General features: G+C 36.1%; 1 protein-coding gene across 2 annotated transcripts in view; it reads left to right on the forward strand.

Moving 5' to 3' along the window:
- Positions 1-17,834, forward strand: part of CDH7 (cadherin 7) — a 340,655-nt gene extending 322,821 nt beyond the window's left edge. For both annotated transcript variants that reach the window (XM_089671067.1, XM_089671068.1), the window contains exons 11-12: positions 5,002-5,253; positions 9,859-17,834. In XM_089671067.1, the coding sequence (XP_089527193.1) occupies positions 5,002-5,253; positions 9,859-10,352 (746 nt within the window). In that variant the 3' untranslated portion in view covers positions 10,353-17,834. The remainder of the gene's footprint in view (positions 1-5,001; positions 5,254-9,858) is intronic.
- The last annotated feature ends 384 nt before the right edge of the window (positions 17,835-18,218 follow it).

Consider the following 18,218-nt stretch of genomic DNA (forward strand, 5'->3'; position numbering starts at 1 on the left):
ATTGATTGTATGCTCCACAGAATGAATCTTATTGGGATCACAGATCCCAGGCCACAGTGCTCCTTTGCTAGGGCAGAAAGCTACTTCCCTTTTACTTGAAAAAAATATTTCCCACTTTCCCCTCAAAGACATCTGAATTTATCCTATACGTCTGCAGGGTACATCAGTTAACAAAGGGGCAATCAATCCTTTAACACAGGCAAACAAAATGAACAGCAATACAGGCTCAATAACTGCAGCATATACAAATCAAGAAAGTACACACAATAAAAATAAATGTAACACATATGCCTACATACACCAGGCAAAAATAAGGAACATTATATTCACCAGATATGTTCACTCCTGGAGTACTTTACAAATCTTTTAGTATCACTTAGGCAAGCAGTAGATTAAGTGATTTTCTTTCCTTCCACCATTGACTGTGTTGATGGGGGAATTCCTCCTGCAGCACTATTGTGTTCTGCCAGTAGGGGGGCATGGGGAGCCTTCTTGGCTGGCAGAATACAATGATTACTGTTAGTGGCTATAGCCACTGGCAGTAATCACATGCAGAAAAATCTTACAGGCTGGTTGTACTCAAGCTGATTGATGGATCGACTTGGGTACAACCAGCCTTCCCATACTGAACAGGCCAAATTTAAATCCATGTATGGCCATGTATTTCAATCCATGTATCTTTGGGCAAAAATTCAGAATTCACAAAGCAATGTGGATCTTGTCCACAGCAAAGATGGGTGCCTTCAGCTCTGTATCCCTTATAGAGGTCTGGTACAATCAGGACTTCTTTAGCTTTTTGAAACTCAAGACAAAATAGATTGGGATTTGGGTTCTGCACTGTTGAGTTTTCCACACTCTTACTTCTGGGCAGGGGCGGACTGACAACTCATGAGGCCCCCGGGCAATAGGGGATCATGGGGCCCCTATGTCCTTGCCCAAACTCAAAAAAGCCTATGAAAAAGGTACCAGGGGCATCTCATGGGGCCCCCTACTGACCCCGGGCCCTCCGGCAGTGCCCGAGTTTCCAAATGATCAGTCCACCCCTGCTTCTGGGATGCCAAATTAAATAACTTCTGTTTTGCTCCTTCATGAATTAAGATCTGCTAGAAATATGATATGGATAACAACAATGATGATAATAATAAAAAATAATACTGGAAATAAACATAGGTCTTATTTATAAAGAAAAATCACTAATAAGTACACAAAGAACTCCAAATGCTACAGATAATTGCAATAAAAGAGCATGGATAATAAAGTTAGGTAGAAAGTCCATCCACTGATTGGGCTTATAAGAAAGAGATATAAAAATTGCTGGGCTACTGATCTTATAACACACAAGACTAATAAACCCCCACACTGAGAATAATTTATTCTGGTGTCCTTACAGCCCCCTTACAAGTCGTTTGTCCATTCTGCATTTTTCATATGATTCTGCCACATGTAATAACATCGTTCAGCAGAAGGCACTGTCCTACTGTGGGCAAATTCTCTGACCCTGGTAAAATTAGGTTACAGCCCGCCCTTTAATCTCTCAATGATGGACAGCTGACAGAGGTTATCATCTTTTTGCACTGCAGGGCATTATGGTAGTGCTTTGATGCAAATTCCCTTCTTCCCAGGAATTGTAATGTGAATTCACTATGGGTCAGATACAGTATAATCCTTTAGAAAACATTGCTGGGTGCTGTGCATGAAATCTTCTCCAAATTATGGAATATTTCATTTATGACCCTCTGCCATTGGTATATCTGATATAGCATGCGGTTTCCTTCATCACATGCAGATTTTTTGGGGTATATGAGAATATTTTTACTGCTTAACTGATAGTATACAGCTGCAAAATGCATTTCATTTGTTTGGTTTAGAAGTGGGAAAATATAGGAAGATTGGATTAGGTCCTCTAACATCCTCCTCCTAGTGATATATGTGCTCTTTCTGAAGCAAGTCATGAGTGGGTGTGCTTACATTAGTGCTAAGAGCATTTGGCATATGACAGTGTACCTCTCTGTTTTATGTTATAGCTGAACAAAAAGACGTTTCCCCTTACAGTGGGAAGAGCAGAGTAAGTGCTCGTTCTTGATGAAAGGATATATAACTACCTAATCTTCCTAACCTTCCCACACAAGACCCTAGTGGTCTTGAGTCTTGATATCATCAAGCCCAGAGCAGGTTCCATAGACCTTCTCTGGACATTAGGATTCCAGAAACAGTCCACCGCTGGATCGTGTAGGAGTGCTGTTCATCAGTAGTGCCAAGGATCTGGTGAGTACAAGCCTTTCTCCTCTCCCTTGTACAAAATGAGCACTTAACCCTTGCAATGTAAGCGCAGGCTCACTGCAAGGGAAATCTTTTTTTGCCCAGAGTTGGGCTCTAATGTTTGTTTTGCTCCCGGGCAAACCACTCTTTTGTTCTCCTGGAATACAGTCTCACATGAAGGCATATATAAAACAATTAATGTAAAACCACCCAGCTGTTTATTTGATTTAATTACTCTCTTTTACAAAGGAGTCCTTAAGCAGGAAGCAAAGTATATAATATTAAAAAAAGGTGTTTTTTTTTTTGCTGTCCTCACCCCATTGGGGAGATTTCCCTTACCTTCCTATCTCAGAAATGGGAGTGAAGAGAAATTTCTAAAAGGTGAGGGGAGTGTCACACTTAAGCAGGGTATACATGAACCAAAAATCAGCTGGTTCGGCAGGAATCAACTGAATTTTGGTCCATGTGTACTGCTGTCTGTTCAACAGTCTTGTTGAACAGTCTTGCTGGAAAACCAGCATTTGATCAGTGCTTGCATCGGTGCCTTGATTACTGCCACTCCCTCCTCACTGGTCTACCATTACACAGGTTATGCCCCCTTCAGTCCATTATGAAAAGTGCTGCTAGACTCATACAACTTACCAACGGATCAGTGACTGCTGCACCTCTCTGCCAATCCCTTCAATGGCTTCCACTAACCCAGCGTATAAAATTCAAAATACTAACTACAACATCCACAACACTGCTCCAGCTACATCGCCAACTGCATCCACAGATACCATCCAAATCGCCTGCTCCGCTCCTCTCAAGACATGTTCTCTAGCTCCCTCATCACCTCCTCCCACGCTCACCTCCAGGACTTCTCCAGAGCCTCTCTCATCCTCTGCAACTCCTTGTCCTAGTATGTCCAGTCAGCCAGCACCCTGTCCTCCTTTAGGCGATCTTTGAAAACTCACTTATTGAGGAAAGTTTACCCCACCTCCACCTAAGAAATGTACTTGAGCCATCCTCTGCAGCTATCACCTTTTGTACCACCTCCCCCTTCCTTTAGATTGTAAGCTCCACGAGCAGGGTCCTCCTATTCCTTCTGCATTGAATTATATTGTAATTGTACTGACTCCTTTTTTATTGTAAAACACTGTGCAAACTGTTGACAATATATAAATCCTGTATAATAATAATAATAATAATAATAGCTGCGGGGCTGATCTGTGTATTTGATCCCTTGTGGCAGAATATAAGGACACTGTGTAAGAGATCCCTGCATCAACATTGTTTGTGTTGATGCAGGGATCTGTCAGTTTTTTTTTTCTTTCATCCTGCTGGTTTAATGAAAGAAAAAAAACTGGACATGTATACCTTGCTTTAGACAGTTGTTATTGCATAGGTGTCTCCAGTACCGTATTTTCCCTGACCTTCTGTTCTGGCGACAACTGTAAAATTTACAATTTCTTATAATTTTCTGTCCCATTCACAATTATTATCAGGATTACCATATAACAGAGGATGTATGTAAACAGGTACCACATCTAAATATAAGAGGAACTAAGTGAAAAACCAAGAGGGGATGTTGCACCAATGTTTTGGCTAGACTTTAATTAGATAATTATACTAAGATGATTTTTTTTTTCTAAACAGGAAATCTTCCCCAAAAAATTTATTTTTCAATGCACATTATTTAAAAAGTTTACATTTTTATCTATATTGTTTATATTACTGATCTATCTGCAAAGTGTTTATTTAGCTATATAGGGCACACATTTCTTTTTTGCAGTATTGTTACAGATAATAAAAACTATTTACACCAGTCGCTAATAACTAAAGGAGATGAAAATGTAATGTTCCTACCACATGCACACATGTGTACATAAACTAGGGTCCGTTTTTGGTGTTGGCATATTAACCTATATTGTTGACTTTGGATTGTGGAAAGAAATTGAACCATGTGGAGGAAATTCATATAACTTCATTCCCCATATGGAGTGTATTGTGGGTCTGCTTATTTAATTTGACTGAAGCTGAGACAGGGCTTAGCCAGAAGTCATTGCTGTCATGACACATCACATAAGCAGCAGATCAGACTGTATGGGCTGTTCTTTAAAGTTGTTATTGAGATATCAGCAATCAACAAAATGTCCCAGACTGTAGAATTACTGGAAAGTTTATTACCCTAAAACAAGGGTGTTAAGATGATATCATAAGGAAAAAGGAAGATTGTTTTATATATTTATGCTAAAAGACCTTGTGGGGGAGCAGAGCTCTACAAAAGTCTATGCATTGTAGAAGTTTTAAGTTTCAGTGCAGATCACCTAGCTCATAGGTTGTATTTGTATATTTCCAGTAGTTGCTAGTTTATTAACTAATCGGGACTTAAATACTGCCAAAAAAGTAGTGATTTGTAGTGCACTAAAAAAACCCATATTGAGAAAAATATGGGGGTAGCCATTGATGACCTCCTTCTGCAAACACAGGTTGCCTGTCTGCAGTACATGGAGACACTAACTTGGAATGAGCATGTCAATCAAAATCACGGTAAGGTCAGACTTTCCAACAGTCAGTGATTTAAAAAATACTGAATCCATGACAGCCAGGAACCTGATATTTTCAGAATGTTAGGTCGGCAAAGACAACCTACATATTACTTAATTTATAGTTTTTTCATTATTCACTAAAATTCTAAGCATAATTTCCTTCCCAGATATTTACTAAAAATGTAATATTATTAAAATCTATTTTCTACAGATAATACAGCTTCGGTTATAACAAAGAGAAATGGATTCCGGAGGCAAGAACAGTCTGTATTTTATTTACCAGTTGTCATAGTGGACAGTGGATCTCCATCACTCAGCAGCACCAATACACTTACTATACGAGTCTGTGACTGTGATGTGGATGGGATAGCACAAACCTGTAATTCTGAAGCTTACATTTTACCTGCTGGATTGAGTACTGGAGCTCTGATTGCAATACTTGCTTGTGTTTTGACACTCCTAGGTAAGATAATTAATGCATTTCCATTCATATCAACAACAAAAAATAAATATTAGTCAAGGTATAAGTTACCCAGGATCTATACAAAGCCCCATGTGTATTGTAATTACTACCCCAACCATTCAGTATTTGTGGGATTATTGAATGGGTGCAATGGAAATTCTGGAAGTACAATGGTGACAATGACCCATGTATGCAGTCATTATTATTATTTATTAGCCATTTGGAAGTTTAGGCTTTGGCAAGCAAACAAATATGTTACAGACCTACTGTATGTTAGCTCACCTCAGTAGTGCGATGATAATAAGATCTGAGTGTCCCAAAAATGTATGGGCAAATACAGGGTAGCCTTGTTGCTTTAAAATTTACAAGCAAGCAGTGACTTTTTTTAGAAAAAGAAAACACAGAGCAGGCTAATATCCATATAGCCAGCAGTGACCCACTCCCAAAATAATAATGCATCGCCACAGACATGAACACATCATAAGGGGTTAATAAACTGATGTTATCAGCTTTAGGCAAGAGCACTATTAAACGAAACAAAAATTAATTATTGTAGCACCAATTGAAACTGATATAAGTTAATGTATTACCCCCCTAGGAGGTTTTTACAGCTGCCTCTAAAAAGTGAATGTGACACTTGCAAGCAAATTAGTGGTGAATAGATAGGCATTGTACTTAAAAAAAATATGTAACATAAAGTATAAATTATATATATGCACCCTATAAACCCGATATAATAACTGGATAATGAGTATTGTAAATAAATGCCAATAAACAAATTTCAAACAAATCATAAACCAAACACAAATAAATTATAAAAATATATAAAGTAACTGAATAGTCCTAATTTTATGAAACGTCCTTATGCTTCCACCAAATGCTGGATGAATTCAAATTGTGACAGTCTTTCTTAGACCTCAAAATTTGGTGACATAGAAATCCATGTGTCCATACCTCAGTGGAAAAGCAAACAAATGGATCACTCAGCAGACCTATATGCCCCTATTACAGTGGTCATATCTCGCATTGTGTGTTATAAATCAGGATAACCTCTGGAGGTTCCTCCATGTATGTTGGTGACCAAATTTTGAGGTCTAAGAAGGACTGTCCCAATTTGCATTCATCCAGCACTTGGTGGAAGCATAAGCATGTTTCATAAAATTAGGACTATTCAGTCACTTTATATATTTTTATATATCTCCTAAATTGTAAGCTCCGAGGAGCAGGGCCCTCCTATCCCTCTTGTATTGAACTGTATTGTGGCTGTATTGTCTCCCGTTATATTGTAAAGCGCTGAGCAAACTGTTGGCGCTGTATAAATCCTGTATAATAGTAATAATAATAATCCAGTTATTATATTGGGTTTATAGGGTGCATATATATAATTTATACTTTGTTACATATTTCATTTGAGTACAGCGCCTATCTATTCACCACTAATTCAAGAGCACTATTAAGCAAGGTATTTCTTAAACAGCTCAAGTGGAATAAACACTTGTTGGCACACATTCTGCACAGCCTCAAAGAACATTGATTGACTTGGAAGCTGCTGATGGCTGTAGTAAGGAGAACTCTGATAACCTGAGACCTGTCAAGGGGTGTGATCTTAATGACTAAACAGTTTAGTTTTTAAAATCAGTTTAATAAGATGCCCCTTCATCCAGGACTATCTGGTAGGTGATGCACCTCTGCAGTTAAGATTTGTATGATTTTCATAACTATGGATATAATTGAATGATTTTATAAAACATGTATATATGACTATGTGAGGAAGTAGCATTCGTTTTAAGACTAAATATGCCTTCTAGAAAGTCCATAAAAAGCTGCTGCATCAGAACTATGAAACTCTCACTTATCAATGAAACAAAGTACATTTGCTTAGAGAGCCCTAAGGATTCAAAACCTTAGACCTCTGTCTAATCAAAGAACCCCAGACTGTTGTTAAATACTAACATTTTAATTCCTTTTTGTTTTGCTATTGTTATTGTATCTTTTCTGTTGCTATCTGTTGGAATGCTGCCTATCTTTAATATTTTGTTTGCACTGTTTTTCCTTGTCTTTTATTAACTGATACTTTAAAATTGTTAAATCCATCTCTAATGCTCTAAGTCAGAACTTAAAGAATCCCTGTATTTTGTAAAGAGTGATATTATATTGCAAATCTCTGAAATATCCCTGGGACCTTTTATTAGTGATCTAGCCAGAATTAGAAGCAAAATACAATATGCAAAAGTTATACTGTTATAAAACACCTCTGATTTGAGATCTGAATAATTGCTTCACCAAAGCAGTAAAGACTTGAGTAGAGGGGTGTATTTTTTAAAATTATTATTATTTTTCTCTCCTTGCATGTAAAAAAAAAAGATAATGTCAAAATATCATTTGATGGTAGGCAGTACCCACTAACAAGACCCAAGAACAGCTACAAACAACTAAACATTCAGTAATTTGAGATAGGGAATGCTGTAGAAACTAAAACTGCAAGCAATGAGTATATTGTTACAAAGCTCATACGTGCTTTGCCTGTGAATGTAGCCATGGATAGTGTTAAAATTCTCTTTTTTTCTGCTAATTGGCTTAAACATCAAGGTTTTTTAAGTTTACTATGCATTGACAAGAATAACTTGTATAGATTTCATGAAGATCTATATCTTAAATGGAGAGGTGTGAGCGTTCTGATATAAAGGATACCGATGGCTGCCACCTGCTTTTAAATTTTATAAAATGTCTGGGAAGCACTGAGCCACAAGCATACCATTCTTTACAGAACGTAATGCATACCCAGGACTTTACCTGGCTTTGGCCTAAACTCACCCTAGTGGGTTTGGATTTGTAGAGTCATTGATAATATACCAATGGGAAATGTTGAGTGTTATTTTGGAAAATCTGTCTATACTGATGATAAACATCCGTCTGTAGCCTAGTGGATAATCAAAGTTGAAGCTGTGGAATCACACACCGATTTATATGTGTGAATAAACAGACAATTATAGCAAACAATGTATCGCTAAATAAATATCATTATTCCAGAACTTTAACTTCCTACACAATACTTTACCTACTCTTTATCCTCCTGAGAACCCAGTGATTCTCACAACCCAGAGCACTGATGCATCTGAATCTTCCACGTTGTAAGACAAAGCTCCCCAACTACTCTGTTTAATCCATTCAATGTGCTATGCCTTTCTTATCAACAGAGAATCAGCAACAGCAACCTTGGAAGGCCCAGAGTTCAAACCTTAGAAATCAATTCAGTATTTACATATTTGGGGCTCCATATTTGGGAATTCCCAGAAAGTTCTGGAAGATACAGAGGAGTACATTCAGGCTCCTCAGAGTGCCTACTTTATACTTCTTAGCTTCATTTCATAACTTTAAACAGGTTTTGTTTAATTCTGGCAGTTTTTTATTTACATGCATGTCATTTTGCCTTGCAGATGTACAGTGCCTTATCAAACACTTTACATCCATATATGAATGTTATTTTATCATTAGTTAAGAAACAAAGAAAATTATTAAAATTATACATGCTGTATATGGTAGCTTTCATGAATTAAAAAAATTGTCCAGATACAGAAAATGACCCTTCCGTTAATTTTAATTGATACAGCCTCTGCTTGTTTAGACAATATAAAACCATTTAAATGTCATTTTAAAAGGTCACACAAATTTCTTCAAATCATTTCTGGAAAGTTTTGCTAATATGCCTGAAACCACTGTCTCCTCTATTTAATTTAGAAGTGAACTAGTGTTTACATTATTTTTCAAGCAAACATTAAGGCTGATCTAGCAATATTTTACATTTGCAAGGCATCTACTAATATATGGATCATTAGAGGAAAGCCTGGTAGCTACTACATGACAAGCAATTTATTGCTTGTTATATGTGTCAAGGGATGCTGCAGGAAAAAAAATGTGCTTCACTCTGTTATGGAGACTGAGACCGACTTTTAACAGTTTTCCCCATAGGCTTAAACATAGAAAGGAAAATCTTTCAAAGGAGGATACAAGAGATAAGTATTGTAAATTAGAATCATTTATCTCACAGTGTGTAAAATAAATGTGAAATCGCATATTAACCTAACCAATACTGCAGCACAGAGAATCTCACCTAGAAATGATAGCTATCTGGGCATGCTATCACATTTTAAATTAAACCACATTTCCTCACATTCTAAATGTGTGTAGCCTACTAAATATAAAAATCTGAAAAAAATAATAAATTATGGCTGGATGACAGGGTTTGTGGCTCACCGGCACCTTCATTTAGTTATTTCAGTACAATAATATAATTGTCCTAGTGCCCTTACACTATTAGAATGGATAGACTTTGTCTTTCTGCCTGAGGTCTTTCCATGAAGCCTCAATGTCACCTTGGGCTCATGTTGTTTTGCTGCTTGATGGAGCACCCATTGGCAATATTGTTCATGCACGGGTGTCTCATCCTAAGGATTTTGACCTTAATCCTCAGAGACAAAGGAGTGGCATATAGGAGAAATGTAGAAGGCACTATCAAACATCAGCTATATTAGAACACAACAAATTATATGTTTGCCTTAAATATATTAGTTGGAGTTAATTCTTGATTTCTTTTCTTTAATGCAGTGCTTGTTCTTCTTATTGTCACCATGAGAAGACGTAAAAAGGAACCACTGATATTTGATGAAGAAAGAGATGTAAGAGAGAACATTGTTAGATATGATGATGAAGGAGGTGGTGAAGAAGATACTGAGGCATTCGACATGACTACTTTGAGGAACCTTAATATCATCCGAGACAACAAAAGCAGGAGGGATGTGACTCCAGAGATTCAATTCTTAAGCCGTCCATCTACCAGGAGTGTTCCAGACAATTTAATCTTTAGGGAATTTATCTGGGAAAGGCTTAAGGAAGCTGATGTGGACCCTTGTGCTCCTCCATATGACTCCCTACAGACATATGCATTTGAAGGCAATGGCTCAGTTGCGGAATCTCTGAGCTCATTGGAGTCAGTGAGTTCCAACTCTGAACATAATTATGACTACCTTAGTGAATGGGGTCCTCGCTTTAAAAGACTTGCTGACATGTACGGCACTGTTGAAGACAGCCTTTATTCTTAGCACTTGAATACTTATGCCTAATGCACTGAAAAGACTCAGTAACATTATAGAATTTTGATTTTGTGGAAGTTTTTATTTTTCCTGCCTAGGAGACTGCACTGGCCAGAAATTGAAAAGTTAAAGAAATTGTTCAGTAAAACAGTTGGTTGATTGACCAGTATCTGGATGATTATGCTGTCTCTGCAGCATAGCTTATAAGGGAATACTGGCAGTTAGGTTTTGTGCATTATGTGCTAATACAGTAAGATGAAGTGTAATTGTGTGTGCACAGATGTTAAGCTCTGTGCTCCCTGTTTGGCTTAACCATGGTTCTTCAGACATTCCATGGAACTCACTTCAGTTTAGCCAGTCATACAAGGGGTGGGCACCACATGAGGATCACAAAACCATTTACAGGGAGCAGCACTGTGTAAAGCTTGAACATGGTCACAAAATGACTACTATATAATTTCTGCTAACTGCAAGTCTTTATCCAAAATTGCATCTGTGACTATGTAAATGACTTGTATGGTCATTATATGGTGAATAATCATATGGTGAAATACAGTGGATAACACTAAACAGCTTTAGGTACGGCAACATCTTAGAAAATGTTGAATGCAGAGATAACCAGTTTTTTTAGCCTGTGATACCATTCTCTTCTTCTGCTAATGCTCCTCCCAATAAAAGAATCAGTGAAGCCAAGGTTGTTATTTTAGCAGTGGATAGCTGCGTACAGGTTGAATCAGTTTCTCATACATAGGGATTCAAGCCACAAAGGCATTATAAGATGGATCTTACACTCCCTGGGGCTTTCTTTATTTATTATACAGCATTGAGACAGCAGGAGCATTACAGAATCTGGAACTTTTGCAGAGAAGTGTTACATGTAATAGGGTGATTAAGCCTACTGGAGCACACAAAAAATTGAAATTGACTAAATACACTGACTATATACTGTATATAAGCAGATAGCTCAGTGTATTTATGCTTTTCTTTATATCATCCATAAAGATTAAAACCCACACTGCAAGAAACAATGGACATATATCATATACATTCACAATTTCAAATGAGATCAAAGATAACAGTAATATTTATATGTATTTTTCTGGCTATGTGTGGTGAACATCAAAACTTACCGTATACAATTTAGAATATAGAACACGCAGTTTTGAACCTGATTAGCTACAGTAGATATTTCACTAATTGAGGCACAGAATGACTCATCAGTGCTGGAAACAATGTTCCAGAGTAGGCACTCTAATTAAGGATCCATTACAGTAGGGCATTCTTTCAGTTTGTAATCCACAAGGTTAGACTACAAACGTTGAGCTACAGTAAGAAAGAGAAACATTTTAAGGGTCTTTCAAATCATAAGCTTCAATCCCTTAAGCTGATCATATTTTTAAACATGCCACAATAATAAATTGTTTGTAATAAAGTGCTACAAAAGGGTGCATATTCTAGTTTATTTAATAAGAGCAATATGCATAGTGCTGTAACCTATAGCAACCAATAAGTATCCATTATTCATTGATGTGATTAGAGTAAATTGAGTGATTTGAAATTTGATTATGGCATGTTACTGCACTTTGCATGACATTGTTTTTAATAGCCTCTTATTAAATACACTTGACTGTCTTCCGGATTTTATGGAGCTAATATTCATTTCCCATTTGATTCTGCAAGTTAAATTTCTTGGATATGTAATTGATAGCATTTACAGACTTATTTTCATAATGTATTTGATTTTCTGATTGTAAAACAATCTGTACACATTTCCACATTACATTTCAGAGCAGGAAAATGATAGATATCTCTATAGATCTATCAATTACATCAGCAGTTCACCTGATAATGGTTGCTAGTTTTACTTTTACTTTTTTTTTTTTATTAAGATTCTGCTAAGACTATAACTAAATATACAAGAAGCATTGTATATGATTTAATCCATTATTGTAAACATGAGGAACTAATTTGTAATCAGTCACTGACAATGTTATTAATTAAAGTATATGATCACCTTTAGTAACATGTTACGTGTTAAAATCGTATTTAGGGGTAACATGTAACAATGCAATACCCCCACCCCATCTTCACTGGCGGGGGATTCTCCCCCAGTACTCACTCTCACATTTGATATCAGTGCGGCTGTGTGGGACTCAGCCCACACAGCAGTGTCATTCAATCACAGGCATCTGTGAATGTGGAAACTACAAGTCCCATCTCTACTGCAGCAGATGGCTTGTAGTTCTCAAAGAACTATAGTATGAGCATTCTCATAGTTCTTTCAGACTTTCTCCAGGTTTCTAATAGAAAACCTGTACTGAGGTATGATACAGGCAAAAAATCTTGAGGGAGAGTTTGCAGGAGTCTTACATTGCACCCATAATACACTGATCCCAGGTGCAATGCTCTGCAGGTTCCTGAGAAAAAATATCAAATGCACATTTTTTTAACCTTCAAAAACATGTGCATTTATTTTAATTTTTTTAAAAGGTGAACGTAGCCTCTAAATATCAAGAAGTCACTTATAGGTCTGTAACATGTCACACAATGCATATTTATCTGACAGGTAAAAGAGTTCATAAACTACTACTAGAAAAGGTGTTGGTCTGTGGGGTGGGATATCACTGAAGGAGCTACAGTGTTAATTGCACTTACTTTGTTGCCCCATTGCAGAGACCCTTTGTTCCAGTTGTCCATCCATTGCACTTATAGGGGAAAATCCTGCTTAACAATTCTCTATCGCCATCAGGCTCATTCATAAAAGTGAAAGGCAAAGTGAAACACAGTTTGATTTCAGTTGTAGGCTACTGCACTTTGTGCTGCAGGTTTTCTTTTTGCACTACCTTCTTGAAAATCATTGACACTGAGAGAGGATCACAGAGCAAATATTTATAGATCCATAGTTGGAGCATCTTAATTAAGGCTTAAGTAAAGGGATACTATAAAGTTTTTTCAGTTATTTTAATCTTTTTAAGCGCATATATTTTTAAAAGGGTTTATATACGGTATATTGTATTACTATTTATATAAATATTTATTTCAAATAAACAATTAGTACAGGGCTCACCCTTGACAAATCTCACAGAACATTATGTTTTATAAGGAGAGAGCATACAAGAATCTATTGTTTTCAGATTGCTTCTCTGACTTTGTCATATGATCTTTTCTGAACAGGGCAGCCAAGGAAGGAAAAAGAGGGAACATCATTCCCTTGTCTTATTTTTTAGATCTATCCGTGAATTTAAGCTTAAGCTTTTTGGCTGTGTAAACATTTTTTTTAAACAATAACTAAAGAAAGACAGGCAAACATGGGGAAATGAGACCCTACCTTCATCTTCTGATTGGAAACTTAAAGAGGAACTCTAGATTTCTAGCCTTGACTAGCCTTGACTTCCCATGGCCTTCCCTAAAAAAATCACATTATAAATAAATTTTTTTCTGTAGTCCTAAGGCCAGTCCAATGGCATCATGAGTCCTTCCACTTCCTCCTCTGCAGCATCAGAGGGCTGTCTAACTTGACCAAGAGGGGCTCATGTAATGACACGAAAGAAACATACAATTAAAAGCAGTAGTAAAAGTCTTAAATAAAAAACTCCCCCTTCAGGTCAATGGCATAATTAGTTATGTATGCACCGCATACATGTGTTAAGGACAGCTTGGGCTCACAGGAAGTAAGTTAAATAACACTGGTCACTATTCAGCCTGAAAGATTGGTGACATCTAGTGTTGGAAGGGATTTGCTGTGGGGGAAGGGAATTGCTGTAGGGCACAGCTGCTGATTAAAATTTAGTATTACTGTAAAAGCTGCTTTGTTATTTTTATATCCTGGAGTTAAAAAGTTTGTTACCCTAAATTGTAAATGAAGGTTTTTGGTCTCTTTGAACATGAAAAGTGTATATATTCTTTTATCCAGTTTTGCATGATTTCTGCTTAATACCCTTTTGAGCCAGCCAGTCGCCCTTCTTCCTTGTTGTAAAATGACAAGGCTAAGTTCATAAACCAATCTGTGCTTGCAAAGTCAGTTTGCATCCCATGTGTTTTTGTTCAGAGGGCAGGATATCTGTGCAAGTGCACAACATGCCTGTATATTCCATAGCCTGTTTTTCAGTCATGTCCCTGCTCGGTCCCGCACTGCTGATTGATATTGCTTCTCTGTCAGACTGCAGCATCTCCAAGGGAATAATCAAATGATATAATGAGGCCTGGTCCTTGACTTTAATTTAATTGCTGTTGAAACCCTAATTCTAGTAGGCAAACATCCATTATGGAAATTATGCTAATACTGCACAGATAGTCACACCCTCCGGCTGCTTGTAATCTGTGCTGAGAAATTGCAGTCACATGATTTAAAATTGTAGTTTAAAAGAGATAAAAGAGATTTATAGGACTTTTTATAAGTGGATTTAGAAATGGACAAATATTAAATTATTAAATGCCTGTATTTATACAATACAGCACATGCTAAGGCAACTACTATAAGCATTAAATACATGTGGGTTGAAAACCAATACATAGAATATTGATAGAATATGTTATATGAGTGATCAGATGTGTACAGAAGAATTGTGTGTAAGGATCCATGTACTCTGGTTTAAAAAAAAATTGTACTAGCATTTTTGGAGCATTTAGCAGATCTTCTGCCAGAAAAATGCTCTATAAAATGCAAACAGAAAGATTTTTTTTTTGTCTATAAACACTGAGATTAAAAAAAATGCCTCTAGACTACCTAATGTGCATGGACACATAACATTAGTAGATTCTACAGGCAAAATGCTAAACTCCTCTAGGAGCAGTGTTTTTTTAAGCCAGTATGCATGAAGACTAATAGGGAAACAAATATAAATGTGAATTGTTAAAGCTTTCCATTCCAACACATATACACACGGGCATGCACACACACATATAATGAAAAAAACACACAAACCCATATGCTTCACTCTCTGCTAATAAAAATTGAGCAAAAGGGATAGTGCTACTATTACTATTTGTATTAAGATTGTGAATAAAAGGCTATTTCCTGGTTCTAAATAAGTGGCTGAGGGTTAAACACCTAAAATACTAATTAAAGCTAGGAAGAAAGAGTTTAAAAGAAGGATGCTGTGTGTGTAAAGAATTAAATAGTTTTATTTTTCAATTTACATTATTGTTATAGAGTATAAGTGACTTCTGGGACCTAACGATGCCATTTAAATGATTGGAGAATTGTTACCAATCTAAATAACACACACCCATATATATATATATATATATATATATATATATATATATATATACATACATACACACATACTGTATACTGTATATCTGTAAAGACCCAGAAGTGAAATATATAACTATAACTGTTTTTAGTTGCAATTTATATATTTTCATTTTAAAAGACTAATCACACTGTATTTTATGTATTTTAGATGTAGTTATTGTGTTAATGACTCATTTAAACCTAAAACACAAGTTGCCTTCAAAAGAAACACTGCAACCCCCCCAACCCAAATCCCTATTATGTCTAATAGACTTAGAATACTTTTACATATATTTTTGGCCTAATTGATATCTTTTATAAAATCCTTTTTACTTATTAAACAAGTTGTGCTTTAGGTTTATTGGTCTTTAAACAGCGCAGTACTGTAACAAAACAGTACATTTTATACACAACAACCAACATTCCATCTATGTATATGCATTCATTCAAATTAGGGTGGACCAATGAAAACAAAAATTCCCCACATTTAATCTTATGTTGCGTGCTCTTATAGTATTTATAAAACAGCAAAACCCCTATCTGTAATAATGGCAATCCTGCAATGGTTGGTGCTTGATCAAATAAGCTTAAGTAGATCATTGGTCCCAAAATCTGCATTTATATGAAGGAGTTGGAGGACTTATATCAGGTAATGTCTATTCCCCAAGACCCTTTGGAAGAGTCCTCAATACCACTGCCTTGGCATAGGTCACGTGATCTGCTGCAGCACTGATTCAGGATTTTTACTTTGTTTTTTTTTTACTGTAGTTTGCTTTCATGGAAATGTTTGAAAAAATACTGTATTGTAATTGCCTACATTAGGCTTAAAAATCATTTTCAAGATTTTATTTGTGAATGTATTATTTACACAATCAGAAGACATAATACCCATGCTCTGTTATAAAGCTAAATTTAGTGTGCTGTTGCCTCAGGCTGCAACTTTTTTTGTTTTTCTTTATCCTCTAATTTATAAAGGACATTTGATCTTTTTACTAGATGTGTAGTGTTGCGTTACATTTTTGGAACACTGATCTACATAAAATTCAGGTCCATTTTGCTGCCTTGCCATATAAGTCTCAACAGAACGTACTGATTTTCCTCTAGACTCCTATGTGAATGAAATGAAGCATGGAAAATGAGAAAGAACTCTAAAGCAATCGAACGGCATTGATACAGAAAGAAATCGCTTACAAGGACATTTGATTTTGAGCCATTAATATTTATGAGACATTCAAATCAAATAATTGTACGCTATTTTCCTTTGGAAAAAAAGGAAACTAAAGATGATGTCTATGGATTGAAATATGATTTTCAAAATACCTGTTAGATCTTTTACTATAACAGGAAACTTTTTTTGTGTTGTCCATGATATGCAGTGATAAGGCTGTTTTGAATTGAAATCTTATCTGTTGTTTTGCTATTGAGCTGACCTTGTTCTTGCACCTCCTCATATTGATTTTAGAAAGCATACTTTGTATACCAGGTAATACTATTGAGAAATAGTAAAATACTTAAAACTTCTACAAATGCATTTTTTAATTCAATAACTTTTGCAAGACTTGGATATTTACACATTCAAGTGTTTTCATTCTATCTTCTTGATTAAATGTATTTTTCTTTAATATTATTTGAATTCTGCTGGCATTATATTCAGTTTTTAAAACTAACAAAAGCATGCCAATTTTTTGAATGAATGAAATTTGGAATTCATCAAAAACCTCCTAGTGGTATCTGATATAGAACACAGGGGTTATTTACTAAAACTGGAAAGTGCAAAATCTGGTGCAACTCTGCATAGAAACCAACCAGCTTCCAGGTTTTATTGCTAAAGCTTAATTGAACAAGCTGAAGTTAGAAGCTGTTTGGCAACCATGCACAGCTACACCAGATGCACCAGTTTTAGTAAATATGCCCCAGAGTGTACAGAGTGTAACTCTGGGTATTTAATACATAATATGGTGTACAAGGTGCAATGTTTCTGGGGTATGTAATGTAAAAAGCAATAAGAAAACTCTGTAGAGCCATTGGAGAATATTATTGCTCAGTGAGCTAAATTAATCATTTGCAAAGAAGATTCTTTGATAAAACATATTGGTGAAAATGGATCGGCATCCATTTGATTGGTGTCTATTGACAAGGTTATCATTGTCGGTATCCTTTGACACTGTGACTCTGATTTTGTATTTATTTTCCTACTAATATAAACATCATTGCTTTGTTAACAGTGTACAATAAACAAAGTGTACAAAGTACAGTGGTCTGGGATATGAAATGTATAACACACTATATAGAATGCAAAGATCTGTGGTATGCAAAGTATATTAGAGTGTAAAAAGTAAAATGATCTGTTGTAGGTAGCATTTAGTATAGACTAGTATAGTACAGTGATCATATGGACCTAACTATTTATGAGCATGTCACAAACAGCACAGTATACAGATTGCTGTAGTGCAAAGTATGCAGGGGTTTGGAGCATGTAAATATACAGCACAATATTCAGTTAGGAGGAATTCACAGAATGGAATATACTGTGTAGCTCAATGTAAAGTGCAGCACAGTTATAATACATATATATATAGGGTAAGGTAAGTGAGCGCAAACAGACCGGACAAGCAGCTAACATACAGGGTAATCCT

The sequence above is a fragment of the Staurois parvus genome, unplaced genomic scaffold (assembly GCF_062004578.1).
Source record: "Staurois parvus isolate SC_StPar_1 unplaced genomic scaffold, SC_StPar_1.0 ptg000097l, whole genome shotgun sequence".
NCBI classification, from domain to species: Eukaryota; Metazoa; Chordata; class Amphibia; order Anura; family Ranidae; genus Staurois; species Staurois parvus.